Source organism: Rhizophagus irregularis, chromosome 31, assembly GCF_026210795.1.
Source record: "Rhizophagus irregularis chromosome 31, complete sequence".
Lineage (NCBI taxonomy): Eukaryota > Fungi > Glomeromycota > Glomeromycetes > Glomerales > Glomeraceae > Rhizophagus > Rhizophagus irregularis.
The window spans coordinates 936,558-963,561 of record NC_089459.1 but is presented as its reverse complement, the minus strand read 5'-3'; the positions used below and the strand labels follow the sequence as shown (position 1 = coordinate 963,561).

Here is a 27,004-nt window from a genome sequence, read left to right as displayed (position 1 = left end):
TATTACTCTAACATTAACTAACAAATAACGGCAATACCAAATTAATTTAGGCTATTTATTCTAGATAATTAGAGATCACAAATTAATTTTTTTTTTTATTTTTTAAAAATAATTTTGAGCTTGTTTTATTTATTTATTATAATTTCACTATTAGATAATAAAAATGTCTTTTTTAATTTCGAATCGATAAATGGGAAAAAGATTTTCCTGTAAAAAATTTTTATCCGTAATTTCTGTAAAAACTCCGTGAATATGATATATTTACGGAAATAACATGGAATAAAAAAATACGGAATAAATTTTTTATAGGATTTACGTAATCTCACGTAACAAACAATTATTAATAAATAAAGAAAAAAGTATTACAACATAAATCCTAAAAAACTCATTCCCCTCTTTATAAAATTCACTCTAAAAAGTGTAATTTTTTTTTGTTAGTGTTATTAAAACCCTGATTTAGTTTCCCTTACCCTTATATACGTAATGATCGTAGCATCATTACGAAAAAAAAAATTATTTGTATCATTATATACAATATAGATCGGACATTGACTTGAACCTGATCAATAATCGAGCATGATTAACTCAATCAAATTCACCAGTCCTTGATCGATGATTATTAAAGAAATCGTTTATGTATGATATAGTAGATGATCAACTGTGGGAATCTACCAATCATAATCGAAATATATTTAAAATAAAAATTAATGAATTCGTATAAATAATATTAAAGTACAGTATTTGATTTCGGCTAATTTTCAAATAGAGTGGCTCATTTATTAAAGTAATAAAGTAAACAGTATAAACCATTGATACAGAAAATTACAAACTAAAAAGAACTACTGGCCTATCTAACATAGTAAACTACCCAAACCTAATTGCCGTACATTACATAAAAATAGCATGTAGATCCTTCCCTTCTTGATAATGCCAGGCGGGATATGAAAATTCTGGCCCTGAAGAGATGTATATAGCTTGAGTGCCGATCCCTTGTTGTACTATTCGGTTAGACAAAAACTATTATAACGGGTATAGATGTTGCAAATAAATCCTCAGCCTTCGGCATTTCATCTTGCACAGAATAATGTTTACATGATTACTAATTTAAGATTTTAAATATATAAAGGAATTTGATTTTAGTACTTTTATTATTAGAAAAAAATAACATGGATATATTGGATGATTCAAAAAATACTAGCATTTGTATGCAATGTAATCAAAGAATAATAAATTATTCAAATCAACTTTGTAGAAAACAATTTCTTTCTCCTTCGCGGATAAATGAATGCAGTAAAATTCGTAGCGTACAAATTAATCAAGAAAACAAAATTGAAAGTGGAAATCTTATTATAGATGAATTTATTAAAGAAACCCAATTAAATTCGAAATGTTGTGATGATTTTATTGAATGGGTATCATGTTCAAATTTAGAAAATATAAAATACTTAACATTTGGAGGAAATTCAAAAATTTATTCTGGAACTTGGAAATTAAACCAGTTGTCAACTAATATCGCTTTAAAAGTTACTAAAGATTCTAATAATATCAATGACAATATTTTAAACGAGGTAAAAAAAAAAATTAATAATAATTACTTTATTTTTTTCTTTCTTAAATTAATTTTTTTTTTAATTTAATAATTTAGCTTAAAATTCACCATAAATGTCGTAGTCAAAACATCATACCATTTTATGGAATAACAAAATCACCTGAAGGAGATGAATATGCCATGATAATAAAACATGCAGAGCATGGAGATTTACGAAATTATATACGTAAATTTTTTCCAAAATTAACTTGGACTGATAGAATAAAAATTCTTATTGAACTGTCAAAAGCTTTAAATTCTCTACACCAAATGAATTTACTCCATATGGATTTTCATTGTAAAAATATTTTAGTAGATGAAGCTGATAGAATTTTTTTAAGTGATTTTGGGCTTTGTCAACCAATTGATTCGGAAATGGGTAAATAATCAAAAATATAAAATATATATATATATATTCTTTTCGCTTTATGAATATTATTAATAAAATTATATATTCTCTACTAAAGTTTCAAGTAGCATTCAAGGAGTTTTGCCTTATATTGCTCCTGAAGTCCTAAGAAATAAGCCGTATACAAAACAATCAGAAGTATATAGTATTAGTATGATAATGTGGGAATTAACATCAAATAAACCTCCATTTTCAAATAAACATCATGACGTAGAACTTGCACTTTCAATACTTGATGGATTGAGACCTAATACTGTTGAAGGAACACCAGATTTTTATACTAATATTATGAAACAATGTTGGGATTCTGATCCATTAAAAAGGCCTGATGCATCTCTTTTACCAAAAATATTTGAAGAAATGATAGAATTATGTAAAATGGCTGATGATAAAACTGTTTCGTCAAAAGTTGCTTTTTATTCATTACCGCCACAAATTGAATCAGGTATACAAACTATAAACATATATTAATTTTAAACGAATATTTATATTAAAAATATTTAAATTTTTTTTTAGAACGTGAAACTAAATCATTTGGTTTTGATAACATGCTTCCAGCTTATCACTCTGAGAGTGAAGAAAAATTATTTATGTCGAATGAAAACAGTTTTGTAGATATAGACATTGAACCAGGCATATAATATGTAAAAATTAAATGTATATACTATTATTTAAATATTTACATTTTTTATTTGATTTTTTTAGATTATGAGACAAAAGCATATGAATATTCTCTTAATATACCTCAAGTTCCCCAAGAGCTTCCACCTTCTCCTCTCCTTTCAGCATCTCAACATCCACCTTCACCTTTCCAATCGTCTCTACCAGCGCCACCACCACCACCTCCATTTCCACCTTTCCAGTCGTCTCTACCAGCGCCACCTCCCCCTCTCCGAAGATCTCGACTTCCCGAAGCATCTCAATTTCCAAAATCAGGTGAGACTTAACAACCTTTTTTTTTAAAAAAAAAATTCATTTTATTAGATTAAAATTAATTAGCAATATTAAAATTTATGCTTTATTTATGTATACACTTGTACAACTTTTACTACTAATAATATATTAATAATATCATATAAATTATAGGTTATCGATATCAAATGGAAGATGCCGATATTAATGAAATAGAAGGAGGTTAGTATATAAACTTGTACTACTTTTATTACTCATATATGTTTAATAATATATTAATAATATCATAAAATTATAGGATATCGATATAAAATGGAAGATGTCGATATTAATGAAACAGAAGAAGGTTATATTAATTGATATAATTTATAATGAAAGTGGTGTGCAATATTTATTTACAATTATCCTTTTTTTTTTAGATCCTAGATATAATACTCAAACATATGCATTTTCTTTGGACCGTAAGTAATTTTATTTATAATTCATCAGTAATGAAAATAAAAAAATCTTGTTGTTGAATTTTCTTCTTTATATTATTGCAGATTTAAACAAGGCTTACACTGAATTAATCAATAATCGTTCAAGATTATCGGATTTTTCATAAACATATTTTCTATTTTACATGTTTATTTAAATTACTAAATTTTAGTTTTTTATCTAGATTTGAAAATAATACAATTACAATATTGACAGGTACATTACAAAGTGTGATTCTCCTGTTATTTTTTCGGTTTAAATTTAAAATTCCAGACACTAAATACAGTATTCTTTAGGACTTCTAGGATATAGACTCGACCATATAATATTATTCTAACATTAACCAATAAAAAACAAGATCGTTATGGCAATAATATATTGTAAAACATGAATATTTATCTACTAGGAAACGGGAGTTCGGAGCGAAAAAACTAAAATTTGCGATTTCATTGGGTTACGATCACGTGGAGGACAGAGAAATTCACGTGATCGATTTTTTTTTGTCCGCTCCGAACATAAATTTTATACTAATTTGGACTGAATTTTCAATAGTTGAAAATTTCTTGCTTAATTTATTATTTATTTTGAGGATGATTAGTTATCGCAAATTAATTATCTTATTTTTCAACTATCCTTGAAAATAAATTTGAAATTTGCTTTATTTATTTATTATAATTTCACTATTAAAATACAGACATTTATAGTTTCATTTTTAGTATAAAATAATGTGACATAAAAATACATAAATATATGTGGATAATGAACTTAACGTAATTCATTCATTACCATTGTTATCAAAAGCCTCTTTCAAATCTAAGGTAAAAAATGGAAAAATTAGTTATTTACATAGTTATTTTCATACTAATTTTTAAAAGTACTTTAAAGTCAAACAATTAAAATTTTTTGTTGTCATTTCAGAGTTAATCTTAAAATTTCTAAAGCTCATTATTAACCTAGTAACCCAATATTAATTATATTAATTAAATAAGTACTTATAAATAACTTACCGTTCAAAGAAAAATTATACGTTTGAGTAATATATTTAGAATCTAAAATATAGATATAGATTTAATTAATATATATATATTCATGTTATTCAAACCAAGTTATAATATGTATACCTTCTACTTCATCTTAATGTCCCAAGTATTTGGTTCCTTAATAATTTTACTACGTTCGACCTCTTCATGTGACATGCTTTTGTTCTTGTTTTGAATGTCAAAATCAAATTTATTATCTTCCTCAAAAGTTTCTTTATCGACTTGATATCGATCAATTATAAATTTTAGCACATTCTAAAACATCACTTTCCAAGCCTAAATCATTAAATTGAATAATTAAATATTCAGAAGCTTTGTTAAAGATATCAATCCATTCAATGCGATAATCTATTACGTAGGTACAAAATTATGCAAGCACAAGCCCATAAATGTTCAACTTTCTTAACGCTTTCCACTCTTAAAGTAAGTTTGAAGTTCTTTTTTAAGGTCTTCAGTATTTTCGAATCCAAGTAATTCAGCGGTCTTGTCAAGAGGAATGGCCCCATCTTGAGTTTGATAGACATGAATACGACGAATGACACGAATAGTAACCAATTTACGTGTAATGATAACTCGTTTTTTAACTAATGAAATTTTGAAATTTGAAGCATTAACCTAAAAAATGATCAAATGAAAAATAACATAAAAATAGAATGAGAAATAATTTTACCCGATATCAAAATGTTTTTTTGTTCTTCATCTAAATCTTTAATATTAAATCTCTTGATAATGAAATTTTCACAAATTTCATATAATTTATCAATATTATCAATTTCCGAACCTAACCACTCTTCACTATCTGCTGAAATATTCTTCCACGCTTTACAAAATTTCCAACATGAAATTTTTAAATATATGATTACTAATAAGTACTAATAGAAGATTCGCCTAAATTTGCAATTCAGTGAATTCAGTGGTAAGTTTCAAGAAATCACTTTTTAATTCTTCCTGAGATTTATAATTAAAGAAATGAGCTATATCATCGGAGAATTCGAAGTAACTTCTAGTATTTCTCCAACTAAGAATAATATAAATGTGTTCAATAGTGAGAGTTTTTTTTTTAAAGACGAAACTTTCTTTCCAGTTATATTGAGCAGAAACGAATTGGACTTCCAAATCTAATTCTCCACCACTAGGTTTTCTTCCAATAACAAGAGAGAACAATTCTCTTATAGGTTCACTAGTAACATAGGAACCGTCTTCAGATTTCTTACAATTTTGGCGGTTTCAAAAACATAAGTACCAAGAAGGTTTATCAGCTACAGATAAATTCTTATCCATAATCTCAAAGGTAATGTTTTCTCCCGTGCCATGAATTGAAACATAATGAACTTCTTCCCATTTTGGCTCAGTCGTTTCAGAAATAGTACGAGTTCGAACAATTTCCTGACCAGAAGCATCAAGAATTCTAACATAAGGATCTGGTTTTGAATAAGTAAACAATAAACTTGACTTTGGAAGATTTCTGGCATTTTTAATTTTAATTTTGAGAAGTCCAATAATGACTTGAGTTACAATAGCACCATTTTCACTTTTTATTTCATCTTCGATTTCCTTTTTTATATTTAGAGGAATATTAAGAGCCAAAGTAGATTTGAAAGTTTCATCTACTTTTAATACCTCATCATCAACATCGAATCTCTTTCTGACAAAGTTTCTTGGATTTGTTTATCCCTTTACCTGTTCAGTAATCCATTTTGATGTGATTTGATATTTATCAATTCTGAAATCGGCCAATACATATCTTACAAACCAAATCATTATAGCCGAGCTATGTAAGTTTACATCAAGTTTTGAAATTTTTGAATAAGATGAGAAATGAGTTTCCAAACTTTTCTTTGCTTCTTCGGCCGAACCGAACTGAAATCAAGAGTTTCAGCCAAGTGATTATCAAGTTCAAAACAACCCGATTCTTTTTGATAGCTCAAGAGAAGACGTACTAGACGGACGGAAACGGTACGACGAGCAATGACAATTGTCTTTGAATGAACTATTAAATCTTAATTAATTAATAAATAATTTTGAAATTAAACAAAATAATTGATAAATACATATAAACCTCTAATATAATAAGTAAATGTGAATTAAATTATTTACCATCTTTGATTTCAAATCTTTCACGTACGGCTTTTCTTCCACCTGCGATTGCAATTTCTTCAACTTCTAAATCACCACCTAATTCTTTAGTGATATATTTTTCTGAACGTTCATAAATACCGGCCCATTCACTTCTGTGTTCTTTCAATAAAAATCTCAAAAACCATAATACCTATAAAATAAAATTACAATAAAAATAATGTGATTTTTAAAAAAAATAATAATATAACTTTTTTATACATAAATTACATAGTATTAAAACTTACCATACAAGTGGTCCAGATTGTCTTATTGGTATTATTTATGACTCTCTCATCATGATTATAATTTTTATACAAATTAACAGTTCTTCTGTATCGGAATAACCAAACAAGTTTGCTAATGTGTTAGAAGGGGGGAAGCTACTATTTGGTGTCTGCAATGTAATAAGGATATAAAGTGTTGATTTATCAAAGGGTTTTTCTTTAAGATTAACAAGGAAATTTTCTGTTGGTTTTGGTAAGGCATCTAAAGTTAAAGGGTAAAATTTTGCTTTGTAATGAAGTTTTCCTTGACCTGAAAGGTTGGCCCATCTAAATATTAAACTGTATGTTAGCTTTCAATTAATAAAAAAACCTAATAATTTTAATGATTATACTTACTATCAATGCCATTCAGTGTTCCTTCATACATACACATTAGGTGAAACCGTTCCTTAGTAACTTCAAAAATAACATAACCGAGTGGCTTGTCCTTAGTAAACGAATTAAAATCTATTACATCCAAAATGAATTTATCCCCAATATTTTTTACTGGTAAATAATGAACTTCGCTCCAAATAGGATCCAAAGTATTTTCAATAAATTTAGTTTGAGTCATAATGTCTTGACTATCATAGTGAAACTTAAACATAAGGATCAGACTTTCCTTTAAAACCAAATAATAAAATTTATAAATAATATTCACAGTACAATGAATTAATGATCTATTAAAGAAATAGAAACATTACCGCCTGTAAAGAATGAATCAACCTTTTTAAGATCTTTAGCTTCTATTATTTACAATCTGACCTTGTTTAAAGAAATTATTTTCCACTTGGCAAAATTACACCTTGCAAAAGATACTGAATTACTATCAGAAAGCACAACGTGTGAACCATCTTTGTTCCTTTCACATTGATAACATATTTAGGATGACTTTTTAGAACAATATATCCTTCCTTTGTCAAAGTCCATTGTTGATTAGCACCATTAGTATCAGGTTTTTGGTGACAAAGGACAATATGTTTACCAAGTTTTCCTATAGTATAATATTACGATAATATTAATATGATAGAACATTAAAATTCACATGATTTGTATTAAATTTACTAGAAAATATAAGTGTAATATACTTATAATACTAAATTCAAATACCCTAACATCACTATCAACATCTAAATATAAGTTGGTTTGTTTATTAATAAGATAACCATTTTCATGTCTCCAAAGTTGATAAGGAACATCATTATCACTTTCACTTTTTTGTGAAGTGACAATAGTTTTTAAAATAGTATTACTAAATCTAAAGAAAGTAGAAATGCGTTTAACACCCAATACATAAACATGAGACATTAAACCGACCCTAAGGTAAAAGTAATCATCAGGAAATTAATCATCATTTGCGGCTTTGCTTTTTTATTCAGAAAGAAATAAATTAGAGACGTATCAGTAGTATATTCAAGTGTTTGAGTTTCAGAATTTTCACTTACTTTATCTGTTTTTTCTTTTGAATCTATTGGGAGATTAGACTGAGGTGATGATTTTACGTTACGGATGCTCCTTCTTCATCATTTTTAGAAAAATCAATCGGATCTATACTAGTAGTATATTCAAATGTTTTGGTTTCATATTCATATTCTATAAAAAATATAATAAATATGTAACTTAAAATTATTATTAATACACTTCTTTACATTTTTATATACCTGGCTCAGTGCTTTTTTCTTTTGAATCTGTTGGGGAATCATATTGAGGTAATGGTTTCACATCAACAAAATCATCATTTGTTACGGATGTTCTTCGTCATTTTTAGAAAAATCAATTGGAGCTATACTAGTAGTATATTCAAATGGTTCGATTTCGATTTTGATTTCAGTTCAGTTTTGCATTCTAAAAAAGAAAAAGAACAAATATTAAATAAATGTAACTTTATAAAATCAATTTTTAAATCTTATATACATTTAATGAAAAATTTGGCGAAACCATACTGTATTGAAGACTTTTATACTTTTCCTTTTAATGGGTGTTCCTTTAATAATATCAGGTCTTCTACCACCAATAATTTGAAGTGCAAGATCCTTATCATGAGAATCACCTAAAAATGGAAGTTAATTCCCACATTATCATACTTAAGCTATAAACTTCAGATTGCTTTGTATATGGCTTATTCAGGAGCAATATAAGGCAAAACCCCTTAGATGTCTTCCTGAACTTTTAAAATATATAAAATTATTATTGATTAATAAATATTGAGGAATTAAAATATTGGTCTGCTTCACTTACCTATTGTTGAGTCAATAGGTTTACAAAATCCAAAATCACTTATTAAAATTCTTCTATCTTCATTTACCAAAAATATTTCATTTCGTGAAGGCTTTCGAAATATTTATAAGAATCTCGACTCTATCGGCCCAAAGTTAATTTTGGAAAAAATCTAATATATTTTCGTAAATCACCATATTTTGCGCGTCTTATTACCATAGCCCATAGTATATTCATTTCTATTAGGTACTTTTGTTATTCCATAAAATGGTATAACATTTGGATTACGACATTATGATGCATTTTCAACTAATAGTTGAAAGATGAAAATAATTATTATTATTATTATTATTATTATTATTATTATTATTATTATTTTAGTTTGAAACTTTTTTCTTTTACCTTATTTAGAATTTGTTCATCAGAATCCTTAATAGCTTTTATAGCCAAAGGTATGGTTAAATTCCAAGTTCCACAAAAAAATATTTGAATTTCCTCCTTTTGTTAAATATTTTACATTTTCTAAGTAATTATTTGGTATCCATTCAATAAAGTCGCAATATTTTGAATCATTTTGAGTTTCTTTAATAAATTCATCTAATTCAGAATTTCCACTTGTATCAATTAATTTATTTTCATTAATTTGGTTAGTTTGTATGTTACGATATCCGAGAAATGAGAAGAAAGAATTTGTCTTCTACATAATTGAATTGACCTGAATAAGTTGTTATTTTACGATTACAATGTGAACAACCTCAAATTCTAGTTAAAAAAAAAATAATTTATCCTTTACCATCCGATGTTTTGATGATCAAATATTTCAACTAACTACAAACGTATTAAACCATGATCACCATACAATGTACGTTATATATATATTATAAAAAAATTAAACGTAATCACACGACCATACTTATTATAGTTTCTCTTTTTATAACGCCAAAACGGTGGAGGAAAACTTATTATTAGACTTATCACAAAATATCGGTCAACTTCTTACTACTGGAAATGATTATGATTTAATTATTCAAGTAGGAGAAGGTCAAATTATGAAAGAATTCTTCGCACATTCATTAATATTTTTAAAACTGCATTAACAAAAGAATGGATGAAAAATATTTCTTCAATTTTTAAAAAATTTTTATACTGGTTTAGTTAATAATTTAAATGACGATATAAAAGTATTAGATCTTTTAATAGAAATTGATGAATTGGTCTTACAAAAATTAAGTAATTATAATCATACACAATATTTAAAGAATAATATTTTTGACTGCTCGTATCTATTCAAGAACTCAAGATTCACAACAAAATTCCTAATAATAACTTCTAACTCAAATTATCCATATGTTCAAATATTACTTACGTAACTTTTTTTGATTTTATATTTGTTTAAGTATTACGGCCCTGCCAACAAGGGACTTCCTAAGAAGCGCACTATGCTCCTCCCATGAAAATTACGCATAGCACCATGCCGTACCACAACCAACCAGCCCTACTGTGAGACTACAACAAAAGCTGGTACTCACAGGCTTACAAAGTAAGCACGCTATGCTCCCGCCCATGCATAACATCATGCTGCTCCAACAAAAATACCCAAAGCTAAAAATAATAAAGAAATAAAAAAAATCATAATAAAAAATACAAATAACTAAAAAAAAAACAAAAAAAAAGTACACTCACCTTCGGTCCTATCGCAGGACTGCAGCAGAAGCTGGTACCCACGAGCTTACCAAAAAGTAAGCGACTATGCTCCAACCCTCGCATAGTACTATACCGTTCCAAAAGACTCCCAACCAGCCCTACTGTGAGACTGCAGAAAATCTGGTACTCACAGGCTTACAAAGTAAGCACGCTATGCTCCCACCCTCGCATAACATCATGCTGCTCCAATAAAATACCCAAAGCTAAAAATAATAAAGAAATAAAAAAAATCATGATAAAATTTACTAAAAAATAACAAGGAAAGTACACTCACCTTCGGTCCTATCGCAGGACTGCAGCAGAAGCTGGTACCCACGAGCTTACCAAAAAGTAAGCGACTATGCTCCAACCCTCGCATAGTACTATACCGTTCCAAAAGACTCCCAACCAGCCCTACTGTGAGACTGCAGAAAATCTGGTACTCACAGGCTTACAAAGTAAGCACGCTATGCTCCCACCCACGCATAACATCATGCTGCTCCAATAAAATACCCAAAGCTAAAAATAATAAAGAAATAAAAAAAATCATGATAAAAATAAAAAATAACCAAAAAATAACAAGGAAATTATACTCACCTTCGGTCCTATCGCAGGACTACAGCAGAAGCTGGTACCCACGAGCTTACCAAAAGTAAGCGACTATGCTCCAACCCTCGCATAGTACTATACCGTTCCAAAAACTCCCAACCAGCTCTACTGTGAGACTGCAGAAATCTGGTACTCACAGGCTTACAAAGTAAGCACGCTATGCTCCCACCCTCGCATAACACCATGCTGCTCCAGCAAAAATACCCAAAAATTTACCTTAATATATCGTGTAAGCAGTTAAACGTAAAGAGAAAAAAGAGTATAATAAATATATGAGTTTGATGAGGGGAGAGAAGGAGGAGGGAGGAAGAGAAGCGAGAGAGGAAGAGGAGGAAAAAAAAAGTCTTTTATTGAATTAACTATGAGTCTATATTATCTATATTACGTATTACGTGTACACGAAATTGACGTGTCGGTCAATATTCATAGATTCCGATAATCGTTATATCGGAGTTTGACCGTAGACTTTACGGGTGGAAACGGATATCACGCGGAGATTGTTACTTATTATTGCTTATAAATTATGATCAGTTTTTACAAAAATGGACCAATGACGAACTCTGAAATACTGCGTATAGTTTGATCACGTGTTGCATATTTCACGATTTATACGATTTATAACATTTTCATTGAAAATAAAAATTCATACATTGTGATACCTTTTTTCTTCATTAATAAATACTAAATTAGTATAATGTAAATATATTGAATTCTAGATTTTAATTTTAAATGTTTCAAAAAAAATTAATTCATTGTTTCAATTTGACATCCGGTAATTTCTGAAAATGGTAATATAATGAAATGAAATTCATTTGTACACTAATCATATTGAAGTCTCATATTTGTATTGACAAATAAAATATTTTCCGTATCTTTTTAGGAAATTTTTTGTTCATTTATTTTTAAATTTTACTATTATCTTCTTTATCAGGTGAATTAATAATTCCGATAGAACATATAAAATCATCAGTAAAAAGCAAGAATTTTTAACAAATTTTTTTATCAATTTCGTTAATACAAATACAATAAATCAAATATATAATATATTTATATAGAATAAAATGGATGAGACAAAGTCAACTTCTATTGATTCCTCTAAATCCCAAGAAAAGTTATCCGAAGCTGATTCGAGATTACAAAGTATAGTGATTAAATATTTTATGGATCTTTAAAAATTTCTATTTCTTTTTTTTTTTTAAATTGATTTCTATTTACAGTCGAGAACGAGGGAGAGAAAACTCGTAAGTTTATTAACATTCAAATTAAATTTTCTAATTGCGTGAAATTAATTATACACGTATATTTTTTTATTCTTTTTCGAAATATTTTAGAAAAAAGACCTAATTCTCCAACAGCGGCTGAAACACCCCCTGAGAAAAAACAAAAGGTTAAAAAGGGAAAAGAAAAGAAGAAAGTTAAAAGCCGTAATAAAAGTTGTGGGAAATAAAATATTATCTTTTTTAAATTTTAATTTGAAAATTTTAACCTAATATTTTTTTTTCAATTTAGAAATTGATTTGGATAAACAATGTGGGGTAATTAATTCACATAATAATAAACCTTGCACACGTTCATTAACTTGCAAGAGTCATTCGTTGACCTTGAAACGAAGTGTAACGGGTAGATCGCAACTATTTGATACTCTACTTTCTCGATATCAGAAAAAATCCATCGTACGCTCCCAAGGTAAATTCGCGTAACTTATTCTTCTGTAATACATAATAATCACCAAATTTAACGGTTTTGTTTGTTTCAAAGGTGAAAATAATAAGCCAAATAATAATAATGATAACAATAAGCAAGATGACGTAAAGGAAAAAGGTAAATTTATATCATTGTAATTTTTAAAAAACATTGATATTGATTTTATAACTAATACTTTTAGTAGATGTAGAACAAAATATCGATATATCTTCTTCAGCGCCATAATTCGCTTAAACAATAATTTTCATTTTAATAATTTTTCTATTTAATTTATTAATATTATTTGAAAATTATCATGTCTCTCATTTAAATAAATTAATATTTTATCTTTCAAAAACTATTTTGTCTTGTATAATATATATATTACGTATTGTATTTTTTCCCGCAGTACTTTATATAAGAAAATACCATAATTTTCAGCACCGTATTTTAAAAATGTTAATTTGCTAGAAGTATTAAATATGAACATTAAATATTTTAACCTGTTTTATAAACACAAGCAAAGATATCAAATTTAATCTATTGTTAATTTCCTAATCACATTGTTAAATTTTAATAAATTGCACTACAATACAATCGTCTTTTTTCTATTTTAATCTTAATAATAATGAATATAATAATGCTAAAGAATTATATTTTGCATTTTATTAGAAAGTAAATAAAAATGAATATATTAAATGAATATATTAAATATATTAGAAGATAAATTATATTACTTGTACGCAATGTGATCTGAAAATAATAAATTATTCGACTCAATTTTGTAGAAATCAATTTCTTTCTCCTTCACAATCAAGTGGAAATTTTAAATTGAATGAATTTATTAAAGAAACACAATTAAATTCAAAATATTGTGATGTCAAATCTAGAAAACAAAATATTTAGAAGATGGAGGAAACCCAAAAGTTTTTTTTTTGGAACATGAAATTTGCAATTAAACATGTATTTGGCGTCATCTATTAATACTGCTTGAATAGCAATTAGAGATTCTGATAATATTAATAATCATTTCTAAATGAGATATTGCAAAAAAATTAAAAAACACAAATAAATGCTGTTGACTTAGAAACAGGTAAATAATTCTTTATTTTTTTCCACTTTATTTTAAAAGCATTCTTAAAGCTGGTCTATCAGGGTTATTTATAGAAAGAAGTCACGAGTTTCTGCAAATTTTTCTTTTTTTAATATTTTTAATCACCTGAAAAATAGTCCCACTATATTATATGGTAGAGGTGTGAGTACATAGGCGGACAAATAATCGATCTTCTACTTACATAGTATGCACGAGTTAGGTTTAGAAATTTTTTGTTGCACTCCTCATCGGTGAAATTCGAATGATAATTTCAATTAATCTTCTTTGTCACTTCTGCACAAAATGAATCCTTCCCGACTTTGGGAATTTTATGATATCTTCGTCGTTACACCATTCTTAATAGGACCAAACAGTAGACTCATGATAAATTTATTAAAAAGAAATTTTTTATTTAAAATTTTTGTATTTTGTCATTATTCTATAATGAAAACAATTTTGGAATGTATTGTTATATAAACCTATCTCTAATTTCTGCTGCTATCTCCCTTAAATTAATAATTTAACATGATGTAATTAAAATTTATGGTAAATATGGTAAATATAATTATATTATTTAATAATTATATTTTAATTGAAACTAATAGAGCATACGAATTTACGGTGAATACGGCGAATATAGAAGTATTTCTTGTAAGTTGTAATGTATGATAATTTGTATTTATCTAATAAAGAAATGGCAAGATCTGTGATTTACGTACCGAGGATGAGTGTGCCAAGAAATTTTGCCGAAATGTAGTTATTCAAATAGGGAGGGATAAAAACTTTGTTATCCGATAAAAAATTTGGATCGGCACCAATAGTGTACATTTCGCTAGCGCTCATAATAATATTTCCAATGCACAGTTACACATCCCAACAGTACACCACATACACAAGTTAAAAAATAAAGTTAAACTTTATTAATAGTAGATACAATTTTAACGTAAGCAACTTTGTTCATTATTTGATATCTCTCCAAACCACGCAAAAGCAGATTTGCCATAATACATAATAATTCTCTTATTTCACATTACATTCTATTTGTAGAAATTGATATTTAGTACATATTGCTTTAGATTATTTGTTATATTCCTAAAGAATAATTAAATCATATTATTCTGTAATTTTCTTACTTTTTTTTCTCTCACTAATTTTGGAACTTCTCCTTACACTGCACTGCAGTGTAGGTAGTTCCGAAATTACTATTGATTTCCCTGCCACACTTGTCCAGAATGAGACTTTACTGCACCCAGCTATAATTTCCTTTTGTGGGTTTCGCCTGAAATAAGTGACACTACTAGTGGAATCATAAAAAAATCTCGTGCGTTGGGACTCCTATAACTTTGCCAAGGATAATCATCAAATTTGTCAGATGGGAACCACAAAATATAGTTTGATATCACCGTTCCACACGTAATTTTTGATTCCAAACCACCTACAAAACTGCAAGTTAGCATCACATTAAAAAATAACTAATAAAATATATACTATTTATGCTTTTTTTGTCTTACCTTTATACTAATTAGTAAATGCAGATTGTTATTAATGTACAAAACAAATTAACATACAGTTGAGGAACGCCACCACAAATCTTTAATTACAATTCTTCTTGAACCTTCCAGGTTATCTGGATTGGTCTCGCGAGTGAAATCTATTATCATCGTGTATCTTTGATACAGCAACTTGAAATAAATCCAAAGAGTAAGAATCGGTTGTTTCAAAATATTCTTGATTGAGGTATATTATATAAGAATTTGTCTGTACATCATTTAGCGTATCAAACAACTGTAATATAGATTATCTATTTTTTATCCACTATTTTTGTTGATGTCACTCCTTTTTCATGAATTCTAAACGCACCATTCTTTTGCAAAGAGGTTACCTCAAAGTTCAGAAGCATTTGGCTCACTAAATTGATTTGAAGAAAATCATGGTAAAGCTCATAAGCATTGATCAATCTATCTTATGAGTTCTCCATAACATTTACGAATTAGGAAATCCTCGTTCTCCTCGATTAATTTACAGTTAAATTGCTTATTTTTTCTATAATCATTTGTTTCCTAGAAAAGACACATCATCTGGTAGACATAAAATCCCAACGTAACAGTGGTATAAAAAGTGCGGGCATCACGTTTAGTTATTATGACTTAAAGCTTACCAATATCAACGACCTCGACATAAAGAGGTTTGTCATATCTCGTTACAAATTTTTCATCAATTATGTTATCCACACATAAACTTTCTTTTTTTCCATGTGCTCATAATGTATTATTGATGACAAGTTGCTAATTTATTTGGTAGGTTGGCATTTAATATTTGTCTTTAATGTATTAACGTTTCCTCCTTGAAAATGGATTTCTACTGGTTCTCCTTTATATTTGATCCAGATACTTCGCTCATTCGACCTTGCAAATAGACATGCTCATCACGAAGCTGACTATCACAGGTCAAATGATGGGATATCAGGTTATGAGCTATCATGATATATCATCGACATTATAGAAAGTAATAATCGACCCATAACATCTGGGAGTATTGTGTCTCAAGATGGGCTGATTTTGGTCGTCTTGGTCATTTTCATTTTTATGATATTTACGTTGATAAAATAATGTAAGAGAGAAAAAAAGGAAACAATTACTTTTGTCAGACCTTTATGCTTTTATCAAAATTTTATACGAGAATTATACAATAGGATTTTATTATTCCGATGCAAGAGGGGGTTTTCAATATCCAATAATAAATAGTATACGTAATATCATACAAAAAAAAAGAAAAATAATAGTGTAAGTTTTCGGATATATTAATAAAATGTCTAACGTTGTTCATCTAAAATTACCATAACCAAGCGTAAAAGAAAGAAACATTCTTAAAAAGTTTGTGGTATGTTAAACCTCATTTGTAAATAGGTTTTTATTTCCAAAATTTTTTATGCCCATTTTTTCCCATAAATTCTACTTTTTGATTATTATTATATGTAAAATCAGCCGCCTTATGGATATAAAACATCAATTTACGTTAGCTTCAAAATGATCAGCATGCTGCGTTTTAATTATTCGGTAAATTATTTCCTTTATAGATTCATAAACAAATAAATTCGTATGTTCGATTATTTTTAATTGTCATTCATAATAATCTAATTATACTGTACTAAACTTTTCTGCTTCACCTAATTTAAATCATAAATATTTCTCACTAACTTCCGTTTTAATTGTTTCACATACAATTATAAAGTATCTTCTAGGTAATCAATTACCTTAAAATGTTATAAGAGAAATTTTATTATTATCATTTAATCAAATTTAGCAAAAATGGGATATATTTCGATTGAACAAAATCCTAATTACATCGTTAAATTAAATTATGAGATCTGTATATAAGTAAGTCAAACGAATACTAAATACTACCTGTATCTTTATCAAAAAATGGGAACCTCAAATTATATTACTTGTACGCAATGTAACCGGAAAATAATAAATTATTCGGGTCAATTTTGTAGGAATCAATTTCTTTCTACTTCACAATCAAGTGGAAATAATAAATTGGATAAATTTATTAAAGAAACACAAAAGAAATCAAAATATTGTGATGATTTTATTGAATGGATACCACGTTCAATTCTAGAAAACATAAAATATTTAGCAGATGGAGGAAATTCAAAAGTATTTTTTGGAACATGGAATTTATCATTAAACATGTCTTTGACTTCATCTAGTAATATTGCTTCGGTTTCACCTCGTAATATTGCTTTGGCTTCGTCTAGTAATATTGCTTTAAAAGCAATTAGAGACTCTAATAGTGTCAATGATCTTATTCTAAATGAGGTAACAAAAAAAATTCATACTAACAGCTAAATTTTCGAAATTAATTTTTTAATTTTTTTAAATTATTTAGTTTAAAATTCATCATAAATGTCGTAATCCAAGAGTCATACCATTTTATGGAATAACAAAATCACCAGAAGGAAATGATTATGCTATGGTAGTAAAACATGCGGAACATGGAGATTTACGAAATTATATTCGTAAATTTTTTTCAAAATTAACTTGGACCAATAGAGCAAAGATTCTAATTGAAATTTCAAAAGCTTTAAATTCAATTCATCAAAAAAATTTAGTTCACAAGGATTTCCATTGTAAAAATATCTTGGTAGATAAAGATGATAAAGTTTTTATAAGTGATTTTGGACTTTGTCAGCCCATTGACTCAGAAACAGGTACAATAAAAAATAATGTAATTTAATAAAATATAGTGTTTTCATATTAAAATTTTTAATTTTTACTATTAAAAGTTTCAGATAAAATTCAAGGAGTTTTGCCCTACATAGCTCCTGAAGTTCTAAGATGTAAACCATATACAAAACAATCAGAAGTGTATAGTATAAGTATGATAATGTGGGAATTGACATCCAAGAAACCCCCATTTTCAAATTATCATCATAATGCAGAACTTGCGCTTTCAGTTCTTGATGGGCTAAGACCTGATATTGTTAAAGGAACGCCAGATTTTTATGTTAATATTATGGAACGATGTTGGAATCCCGAACCATCAGGAAGGCCTGATGCTTCTCTTTTACCAAAATTATTTGAAGAAATGATGGAATCATGTAAAATAGTTGATAATAATAAAGGTTCATCAAGTTAAACCATATACAAACCGTTAATATATTTAATATGCTAATAATACTTGATTTTTATTAGATTATAACCTGGTTTCACCTCATCACTCTAACTCTAATTCTGTAATAAGTGGAAGTACTCAAGGTATATATTATTAAGTATAGACATTTAAATGTCTAATATCTATTGAATTTTTTTTTTTTTTTAGAATATATGACCGTGGCATATGATTATACTCTACGAGAAGAACGAGAAGAATATTGTCGTTAGTATACAAATTGTATATTATAACAATTATTACTAATGGTTAACTATTTTTAATTTATTAGGCTGTAGCACTGAAAAATTCGAACCGCGTAATAGTAAGTTTGAAAGAAGTAAGTTTATTTACATTATACCTTAATTATTTAATAATTATCTCATCTATTAACATCAAAACTTCCCTAAATTATATTTTAAAGAACGACCACGTAAGCAACTTAATTGTTTAATAACTATATTTATTTACTAATAATTAACTAACCATGGAATCTATTTTTATATTATAATTTATAGCACGACGACGTAAGTTTATTTTACACTATAAACTATTTAATAACTATATCATTTGTTAATAATACTTACTTTGAAATATATTTCTTATATTATATTTTAAAGCACGTAAGTTTATTTACATTGTAACAGCTCTTAATAATATGTAATAATTTCTAAAAAATATTTTACATTAAAGTGGTTGAATGTAGAAAATTTAAAGAAAATGAAGGTACAGTATACAGTATATTTTAATATATTTATTTTTTTAAAAAAAAGTTATATATTTAAATATATCATTTTTGACCTTAGATCCTAGATATATTACTCAAACTTATAAATTTTCGTTGGATAGTAAGTGATATATAAATTATAAACCAATATCATAATTATCAATGGCGCATTGACATTTTCTTTATTACATGACAGGTTTAAACAAGAATTATGATGATGATTACAATGCGCGTAATACAGACATTATAAACCGGGGGACCGTTCCAGTAGTTCCAGTAGATGGTTGTAAATTACAATAATTTTATTTGTAATAAGTTGTTGTTTATCGAGTTGAATTGCTCATTAAATAAATTATGTTTTCAATGGAAAATATGTTTAGTTATTATATTCATATATTGATCATAATCACTAAATTACCTAATTACCAAAATTTTAACTATTCGGCCCAATTTATTTTTTTTCTTTTTTTTTATAATCAGATGATTTATCATTGATACTTTGTATTACGCTATAACATAAAATGGCAGGTTAAGATAATTTACAGGTGCTCACTGACTCGCCATGAAATTTGGCGTTTGTCTCCCTTGTGATCTAGTATGCAATTACTATTTATAGACTGATCGATAATCCTAAACACAATTTCTGACCCCTTCCCCAAAAAATGGTCTGGGATTATTTGCCAATAAAAGTATTTTCAAATTGGAAATAATTAATAAATTTTTTCGGAAAAAGCTAAATATATAGTCTATATCTAAAAGAAAATACACCTAATTTTCATGTTAATAAATTTATTAGATCAATTCACGCAATGTGGCCGGTTCAAAATTCGCTTTGTAAAAGTTAATTGCTTTCTCATTTGGAAGAAACTTGTAGCATACGAACAAAACAATTAAAGAAATGTAATATAATTTTAAGTATATTTAAGTATTAAACATTTTAAAAAAATGTAATATAATTTTAAATATATTTAAGTTTTAAATTAAAGCATATTTTTAAACATTTTAAATATAAATACTTTTAAATAGGGACAATATATAATTTCATTTTCAACTTTATTTATTTGGGCGGAAATTAGTTCATATCTACAATGTAGCCGCCATATTCTAATATTAGTAAAATTGTCATTTTATATCGTAAATATTATTTTTATTAATAAAAATTTTCCTATTTGTGGTGAAACTGTCGATCATATGACTTCAATTGAAGAATCTTCCCAGGGGATTTTCAGATTTACTGCATGATTGCGTCATTTTCTGTTGCATCAGCGATTGTTAAAAATTCGTTTGTTTTAGTATAAGAAGTTCTACGTAGAAAATGATGCTAATCTTATTATGATTTACCTTATATATAATTTTTAATAGATTCCTTCTTTTTCGGGAACTTTGGTTACAAAATAATATCAAAGATTTTAAAAGACTAATAGATCTACCAATCAAGAACACAAATTAACCCAGCCGACCAAATCATTTGTTCTTTGGGATTGATGGATCGTCAAACGTATGACAATTTCGTAAAAAAAAAATTAAATAAAAACCGAATAATTTTTTTATCCATCATTTTTGTTAAATCTTTAAACGAAATTTCGAATTGTAATATAAATCGAAAGAAAATATGAGTGAGAACACTCCATTACTACAAAATGAGCAAACCGGCTCAAGTGCGAAAAGTTCCTCAAATGATAGCGAAGGATCAAATATGAAATCGAAGGATTATCTATTTGTTGATAGCCAACGATCTTATCAATCACCTTCTAGTTCTGTAATTGCCAATGAAAGAGATGAAGCTTGGGTGAAAAACCAAAGAGAATTCATATATAAGTCTGGTAAAAGAGCTAGCATTAGAAAAAGATTGGCGTTTCAATGTGATACTTCAAGAATCGGAAGAATTTGGGAACTTTTTGATGCAATTCTATCCGCAATGTTTGTTTTTTTATATATCTGGGTTAGTGTTTCCAGATTTCGATAAGTTTGTGGCGCAGTAAAGATGAATTTTGACTTTTTTCTAAAAAAAAAAAATTTAGAATACGAGATATGTCAAGCTTGATAGCAGCGAAGAAGCATTTCCATTCATCCTTCAGACGGCAGACTTTATTCTTGCTACTTTTATTTTAATTCAATATATACCGCACATATGGTTGGATAAAGAGCCTTTTCAATATACGTTTAACATTTTTTCAATTTTAACATGGATTTCGGTGTTTCCGGTCATAGCAGCATATATCCTAACTATTTTTGATGATGTTATGGATAACACTTATATGGGTGCTGGAATTTTGGTATATAAATATTAAATATTTTATTAAAGCTTCTTTCGTCACCAACAAGGAACATGTCCAACCTTTTAATTATTCAAGGTTTATATATATCCCATTCGGTTCGCAAGACTTCATTGGGCGGTACAAATTGTCTTCGCACCTGTAAAGAGTTCTCTTTTTAAATTATCAAAGGTTATGAGGAAAGGAATAAGACTTGGTAAAATTTTATTATGAACTTTTTTTAATAATTTTCGTTAAGCTTGTTTCAAAGCTAATTTATTTTCGAAAATCTTAATAGTTACAGCGATTTTATTTACTTTTCTCACGGTTACTGCTTTCATTCACTTGGTTACTTTCAAACAATCGGAAAATAAAGTTGATGAGAATATTTCTTTTAGCGACGCATTTTTTTTTACTGTTTGTATGTATATATTATGAAATTACATGTTAAATTTATTATTACTATTATTACTATTATTGATAAATTTTGTTTAATTATTCTTCTCCTCTTAACAGTAAGCAGGTGAGCTATATTTACCTTTATTATATAATTTAATAATTTATAATGTTTTATAATTTTTTTTTTTTACAAACTTAGTACAAATGGAATGTCAACAGATTTGATCCCGGATAGTGCTTTCACTCGTGCCGTTATTTTATATGTTATGCTTGCAGGAGCTTTATACATCCCAACAGCATTATCTGAACTTCTAACTTTGATACAAGAAAGATCTAAGTATAATCATTCATATAAAGGCGAAATATATAAAGAACATATTATTGTTACTGGAGATTTTGATTCAACAAGTTTGTTTGAATTCTTGCGAGAATTCTTTTGTCTAGACCATGGTTTGGCAACTATGAATACATATGTGGTGATAATGCACCCGGACGAGGTTTGTTTTTTATATTTTTGAAATATGAAAAATATTAAACCATCTTTTATATTTATGTATTTTTTTTTTAAAAAAAAAAGCCTGACGAAGAGATCGTAGAGTTTCTTGAAGACCCGGCATTTGTAACTAGAGTACAATATATTAAAGGGTAAATAAAATTTTAAATTTACAAATGTTCTATGCGTCCCTCTTCTATAATATATTTAAAATAGTTTTTTACACATATATTAAGAACGCCTACTTGGCGCCGTAGTCTTGAAAAAATTCGAGCAGATACTGCAAGTGCAGCTTTTCTTTTAACTAAAAAGTTTTCTAAAAACGGTGACGAAGATGATGCTAATCAAATAATGAGAGCCTTGGTATGTGAATATTATTTTCGATGTTTGAATTTTTTGTCTCTTAAATAATTTTATTTAAAAAAAAAATCAGGCTATTAAAAAATACAATCGAAAGCTGCACATATACTCTCAAGTTAATTTGCCCGAAAATGTTCCACATTTTGATTTCTTGGGTGACTACTTTTGAAATATTTCTCATATTAAACTTGTTATATTTATTATACATATTCTAAACTCTATTTTTTTTTTTATAATAAATAAATAGCGAAGGATGTTATTTGTATCGACGAAATTACAATGGGTTTAATGGCTCAAAGTTTGGTCATACCGGGATTTGCATCATTGGTTGTATTACTTACGACATCAGTTACTGACGATACTGTTCGTAATTTGATTAGAAGTGCAAAGAAGAAACCTGGTATCATATGCCTTTTTTTTTTTTAACGCGAGGTTTTAATTATTTATAAAATGAAAAGTTATTAATTATTTTTTAAATGTAATTTTTTTGAAGAATTAAATTGGGCAATAGAATATGTCCGCGGTATAAAACATGAAATTTATGCTGTCACCTTTTCTGATGCTTTTATTGGAAAAACATTTTTGGAATGTTCTGAACTCATTTATTCGCGTTTGGGAGCCGTATTATTTTCTATTGGGATTTATAGATTCACAAAAGGTTGTTTTCCAAATTCTCAACTTGGAAGTGATACATCACCATTTCAAATATTTTTGAATCCACGGAATTATAAGATTAAGGGGAATGAAATTGGATTCGTGATTTGTGATAATGCCGAAGTAACAGCTAAAATGGCAACTTTTAATGAAAACTCGAGACGTTGGTACGATGTAACTTACATAGCAAAATCTGCGCATAACTTATTTAATAGAGGCAATCGTAACTCCAAATCATCAAAGTTAAAAAGTACTGCACCTTTACGTCCCTTCACACAAGTTAAGATCGATGCTGATGATGAGGATGATTTAAGTGATTTGGAAGATCCTGATATCCCACTTATTCCGTTATGTAATGTAAAGTCAGACGAAGAAATTTTACGTAAAAATTTAAAAAAAGCAGCCGCAAATATTATTGAATCAGAAGATCATGAAATTAAAGATATTACAGATCATATTATTATTTGTGATCAAAGCAAGGATTTTCCAGAGAATTTAGATATTTTTATTTCTGTATTACGAGAAAAAAATTCAACATGTCGTGATATGCCGGTGATTATTTTAAGTAATGGCAAACCAAGTGACACACAAAAACGTGTTTTAAAAGAATTTGGGCAAGTATATATTATCAAAGGATCACCACTTCGCAGAAGAGATCTAGTTCGAGTTAGGGTTAACTATGCGAAAAAATGTGTCGTCTTAAGTGATTCATCGAATAGTGAAAAGTAGGTTAAAAAAGATTTTATTATAACTCAAACCGATACAAAAAAAACATTATGAATTATTTATTAATTATTTATTTTTTGATCTAAAATATTTGAAGGTTATACACAAATGCGGATGCCGCATCACTCATGGTTGCACTAAACATTGAATCTTTAACTAATGATTGTTATGTTCTTGTCGAATGTATATATCGTGAGACCTTTAAAATGATCGGTGAAAGTGATTCCGTTAAGAATAACGAAGAAGACTATAGTAAGTAATTTCAGACTTTTATACACACTTATAAATTTAGAGAATAATCTAATTAATTATAAAATTTAGTTCAAGCACTTATGAGACCTTCATTTATGGCTGGAAATGTATTCACGCCAAGTAATTTAGATACAATGCTCTGTCAATGGTAAAAAAATATTTTTTTTGTCGAATCAATTTAATTTTCACATTTTTTTAACTAGACATCGATTATTTAAACTTTTATCATAGTTTTTACAATCGGCACATCCCTCTTATAATGAAATGTCTTGTTTTCAGTCATGATATAGATGATAAGATGATATCACCAAAAATTGAACGGCAACTAAATCATGAGTGGGAAGATTTAAGAGTTGATTCAGGTCATCTATTCTGTGTTGATGTGCCATCACATTATATTGGTAATTTTTAGATAAATCTGAGTCTTTTTTATTTATTTATTTATTTATCAAACATGACATGATTCTTACATATAAACAAATTTTTTTTTCATTTTAGGCAATACATATAATGACTTATACAGTTATTTAATTAAAGAACATCAAGCTGTTCCGTTGGGGCTTTATCGTTGCGTAACACACAGAAGTGGTCCACATAACTATATTTACGTAAATCCAGATTGGGATACAATTGTTAAAATCTCTGATAAAGTTTATCTTATCGCGTCGAAATTACCAAAATTTACGAGTAATAGTACTGAATAAACTATTAGTATACGTAATACATTTGAATTATGTATCATGTATTTTTTTTGTATATTATTCATTTGTTATTTATCTATTCTATCTATCAATATAATATATTTATTTATTTATTAAAAAAATGTAATAAACTTCAAAAAAAATCTATAAATCTATTATGAAGAGTTCTACCGGTTAATATTTAAATAAATGAAAATACAATCATTTATTTTATTCAATAAGAACTAATTTCTTTATAAACCTTCAAATCATTAGAAGTTCGAGTTATCATAAATACATACGATGAAATATTCGTTTAAATCCGAATAAAGCGATACAAAATAAAAAAAAAATTGGGTTTCATATCTGAGATTAGATTATATGACTTTTTTTTTAAAAAAAAAAACTTTACGTATTTTTATTGGACAAATTTTTTTTGTACTAAAATTCATCATATATATTTTATTAAACCACATAAATAAAATTGACAAATTCAAAATAAAATTTAGATTTTTTGCACAGCTGAATAATAATATGGTATTACAATTTGAGATGTGAAAGTCCATGAATCATTAACGAAAACTTTTGGAAAAAATCATCATACCTGATCGTTTTAGTAGGATCAATTGGTTACTTGAATCAATATAGTGCTGCTACTTCAATTTTTATATCAGTCATGTGATGTTAAATGTAGAATATTTTTATTGGTCAATCTAAAATTATTTCGTTAACCAGGATATTATTTATTTTGTATCGCCTAATACTGTTAAACTTTTAATTTGTTTTAGATAAGAAATACACAAGATGATATTTCATTCAATATGGTAGTATCTTAAATTCCTATTATTTACAGTATATAGAGTATATAGCTATTACATGAACTAATGTTATTAATAAGATACGCGAAAATTACTACATATTCCTGTAGCGTGTTAAATTATAATTTTATATGATGATACACGAGTTTAAGGTGTTCAAATTATTACCGACACAAGGATGGTACCTTATGGAAGTATGGATCGCACATAAACTTACATATTCACAGACTACAAATCTGAACGTGATCACAGCCTAAAGTCGAAATTACTTCTCATGTGGAAATAATCAATATGATCGATATGAAATTTTTTGCGATAAGTCAATAAATAGCTTTGCGTTAACAAATTTATTAAATGTCAAAGATAAATATCTGATCAGATACCCTAAGAACTAGTGAGCGCATAAGTAGTCCTCTCGGGCCTATCTTTTCATATTTCGTTATAGACTAAACGTCTGAGAAGACTATAATTGTCCCAAAATTAGATTATAATTGTCTGTATTTTTTTAAGCGAGGTTAGGTTATTTATAACCCGGCATGCTCTTTGATTTTTAAGTTATCAAGTAAGCTATATTTTACTGTGTTTTTTTAAATTGCTAAATACTGATACCCCGTGATTTTTCTACATGTTCAAGGAGGAAATTTTCTACTAACACGATATCTGGGTATGATTTATATGCGATAAATTTTTTTAAAATCGTATATATACCCTGTTCTCCTATAGCACAATATTTGCCATCTGGTTTTTCTATCTAATCATATGATTAAATATCAAGGTCATGAATGAAAAAATTATAATTGAGAGTTATCGATTTCTGATTATATGGTAGAATAATCTTATAAACCGCACCGGTAATCAGTAAACTCTCTTGGACCAATTTTTCGGCCTCTTTTAC

At 27.6% G+C, this 27,004-nt stretch overlaps 6 protein-coding genes across 6 annotated transcripts; 4 read left to right on the top strand and 2 right to left on the bottom strand.

Moving 5' to 3' along the window:
- Positions 1 to 1,166: 1,166 nt before the first annotated feature.
- On the top strand, positions 1,167 to 3,513 carry OCT59_022311 (uncharacterized protein; the record flags this gene model as incomplete). Its single annotated transcript, XM_066144730.1, has 9 exons — positions 1,167 to 1,568; positions 1,646 to 1,967; positions 2,056 to 2,442; positions 2,514 to 2,630; positions 2,703 to 2,933; positions 3,084 to 3,131; positions 3,208 to 3,255; positions 3,329 to 3,370; positions 3,452 to 3,513. 9 exons carry the CDS (start codon positions 1,167 to 1,169, stop codon positions 3,511 to 3,513), a joined length of 1,659 nt encoding a protein of 552 aa, XP_066006163.1.
- Positions 3,514 to 4,161: 648 nt separating this feature from the next.
- OCT59_022310 (uncharacterized protein) lies at positions 4,162 to 6,792 on the bottom strand (the record flags this gene model as incomplete). Its single annotated transcript, XM_025322393.2, has 12 exons — positions 4,162 to 4,199; positions 4,394 to 4,435; positions 4,508 to 4,519; positions 4,679 to 4,774; positions 4,834 to 5,010; positions 5,097 to 5,246; positions 5,362 to 5,606; positions 5,670 to 5,980; positions 6,107 to 6,286; positions 6,367 to 6,425; positions 6,524 to 6,695; positions 6,790 to 6,792. 12 exons carry the CDS (start codon positions 6,790 to 6,792, stop codon positions 4,162 to 4,164), a joined length of 1,485 nt encoding a protein of 494 aa, XP_025166371.2.
- Positions 6,793 to 12,377: 5,585 nt separating this feature from the next.
- On the top strand, positions 12,378 to 13,245 carry OCT59_022309 (uncharacterized protein; the record flags this gene model as incomplete). The annotated part of the gene is made up of 6 exons (XM_066144729.1): positions 12,378 to 12,456; positions 12,534 to 12,557; positions 12,648 to 12,749; positions 12,826 to 13,002; positions 13,075 to 13,137; positions 13,202 to 13,245. 6 exons carry the CDS (start codon positions 12,378 to 12,380, stop codon positions 13,243 to 13,245), a joined length of 489 nt encoding a protein of 162 aa, XP_066006162.1.
- A 2,100-nt stretch (positions 13,246 to 15,345) lies between these two features.
- OCT59_022308 (uncharacterized protein) lies at positions 15,346 to 15,753 on the bottom strand (the record flags this gene model as incomplete). The annotated part of the gene is made up of 3 exons (XM_066144728.1): positions 15,346 to 15,527; positions 15,604 to 15,610; positions 15,694 to 15,753. The coding sequence occupies 3 exons, from the start codon at positions 15,751 to 15,753 to the stop codon at positions 15,346 to 15,348; spliced, it is 249 nt and encodes an 82-aa protein (XP_066006161.1).
- A 1,761-nt stretch (positions 15,754 to 17,514) lies between these two features.
- On the top strand, positions 17,515 to 19,772 carry OCT59_022307 (uncharacterized protein; the record flags this gene model as incomplete). The annotated part of the gene is made up of 11 exons (XM_066144727.1): positions 17,515 to 17,913; positions 17,984 to 18,305; positions 18,381 to 18,473; positions 18,537 to 18,719; positions 18,790 to 18,852; positions 18,917 to 18,973; positions 19,038 to 19,085; positions 19,264 to 19,272; positions 19,439 to 19,471; positions 19,552 to 19,593; positions 19,669 to 19,772. 11 exons carry the CDS (start codon positions 17,515 to 17,517, stop codon positions 19,770 to 19,772), a joined length of 1,353 nt encoding a protein of 450 aa, XP_066006160.1.
- A 1,312-nt stretch (positions 19,773 to 21,084) lies between these two features.
- On the top strand, positions 21,085 to 25,315 carry OCT59_022306 (uncharacterized protein; the record flags this gene model as incomplete). The annotated part of the gene is made up of 15 exons (XM_025322395.2): positions 21,085 to 21,414; positions 21,494 to 21,748; positions 21,827 to 21,944; positions 22,026 to 22,148; positions 22,244 to 22,250; positions 22,326 to 22,623; positions 22,704 to 22,771; positions 22,856 to 22,982; positions 23,053 to 23,134; positions 23,227 to 23,379; positions 23,473 to 24,358; positions 24,457 to 24,611; positions 24,681 to 24,759; positions 24,843 to 25,012; positions 25,110 to 25,315. The coding sequence occupies 15 exons, from the start codon at positions 21,085 to 21,087 to the stop codon at positions 25,313 to 25,315; spliced, it is 3,057 nt and encodes a 1,018-aa protein (XP_025166376.1).
- Between the last annotated feature and the right edge of the window lie 1,689 nt (positions 25,316 to 27,004).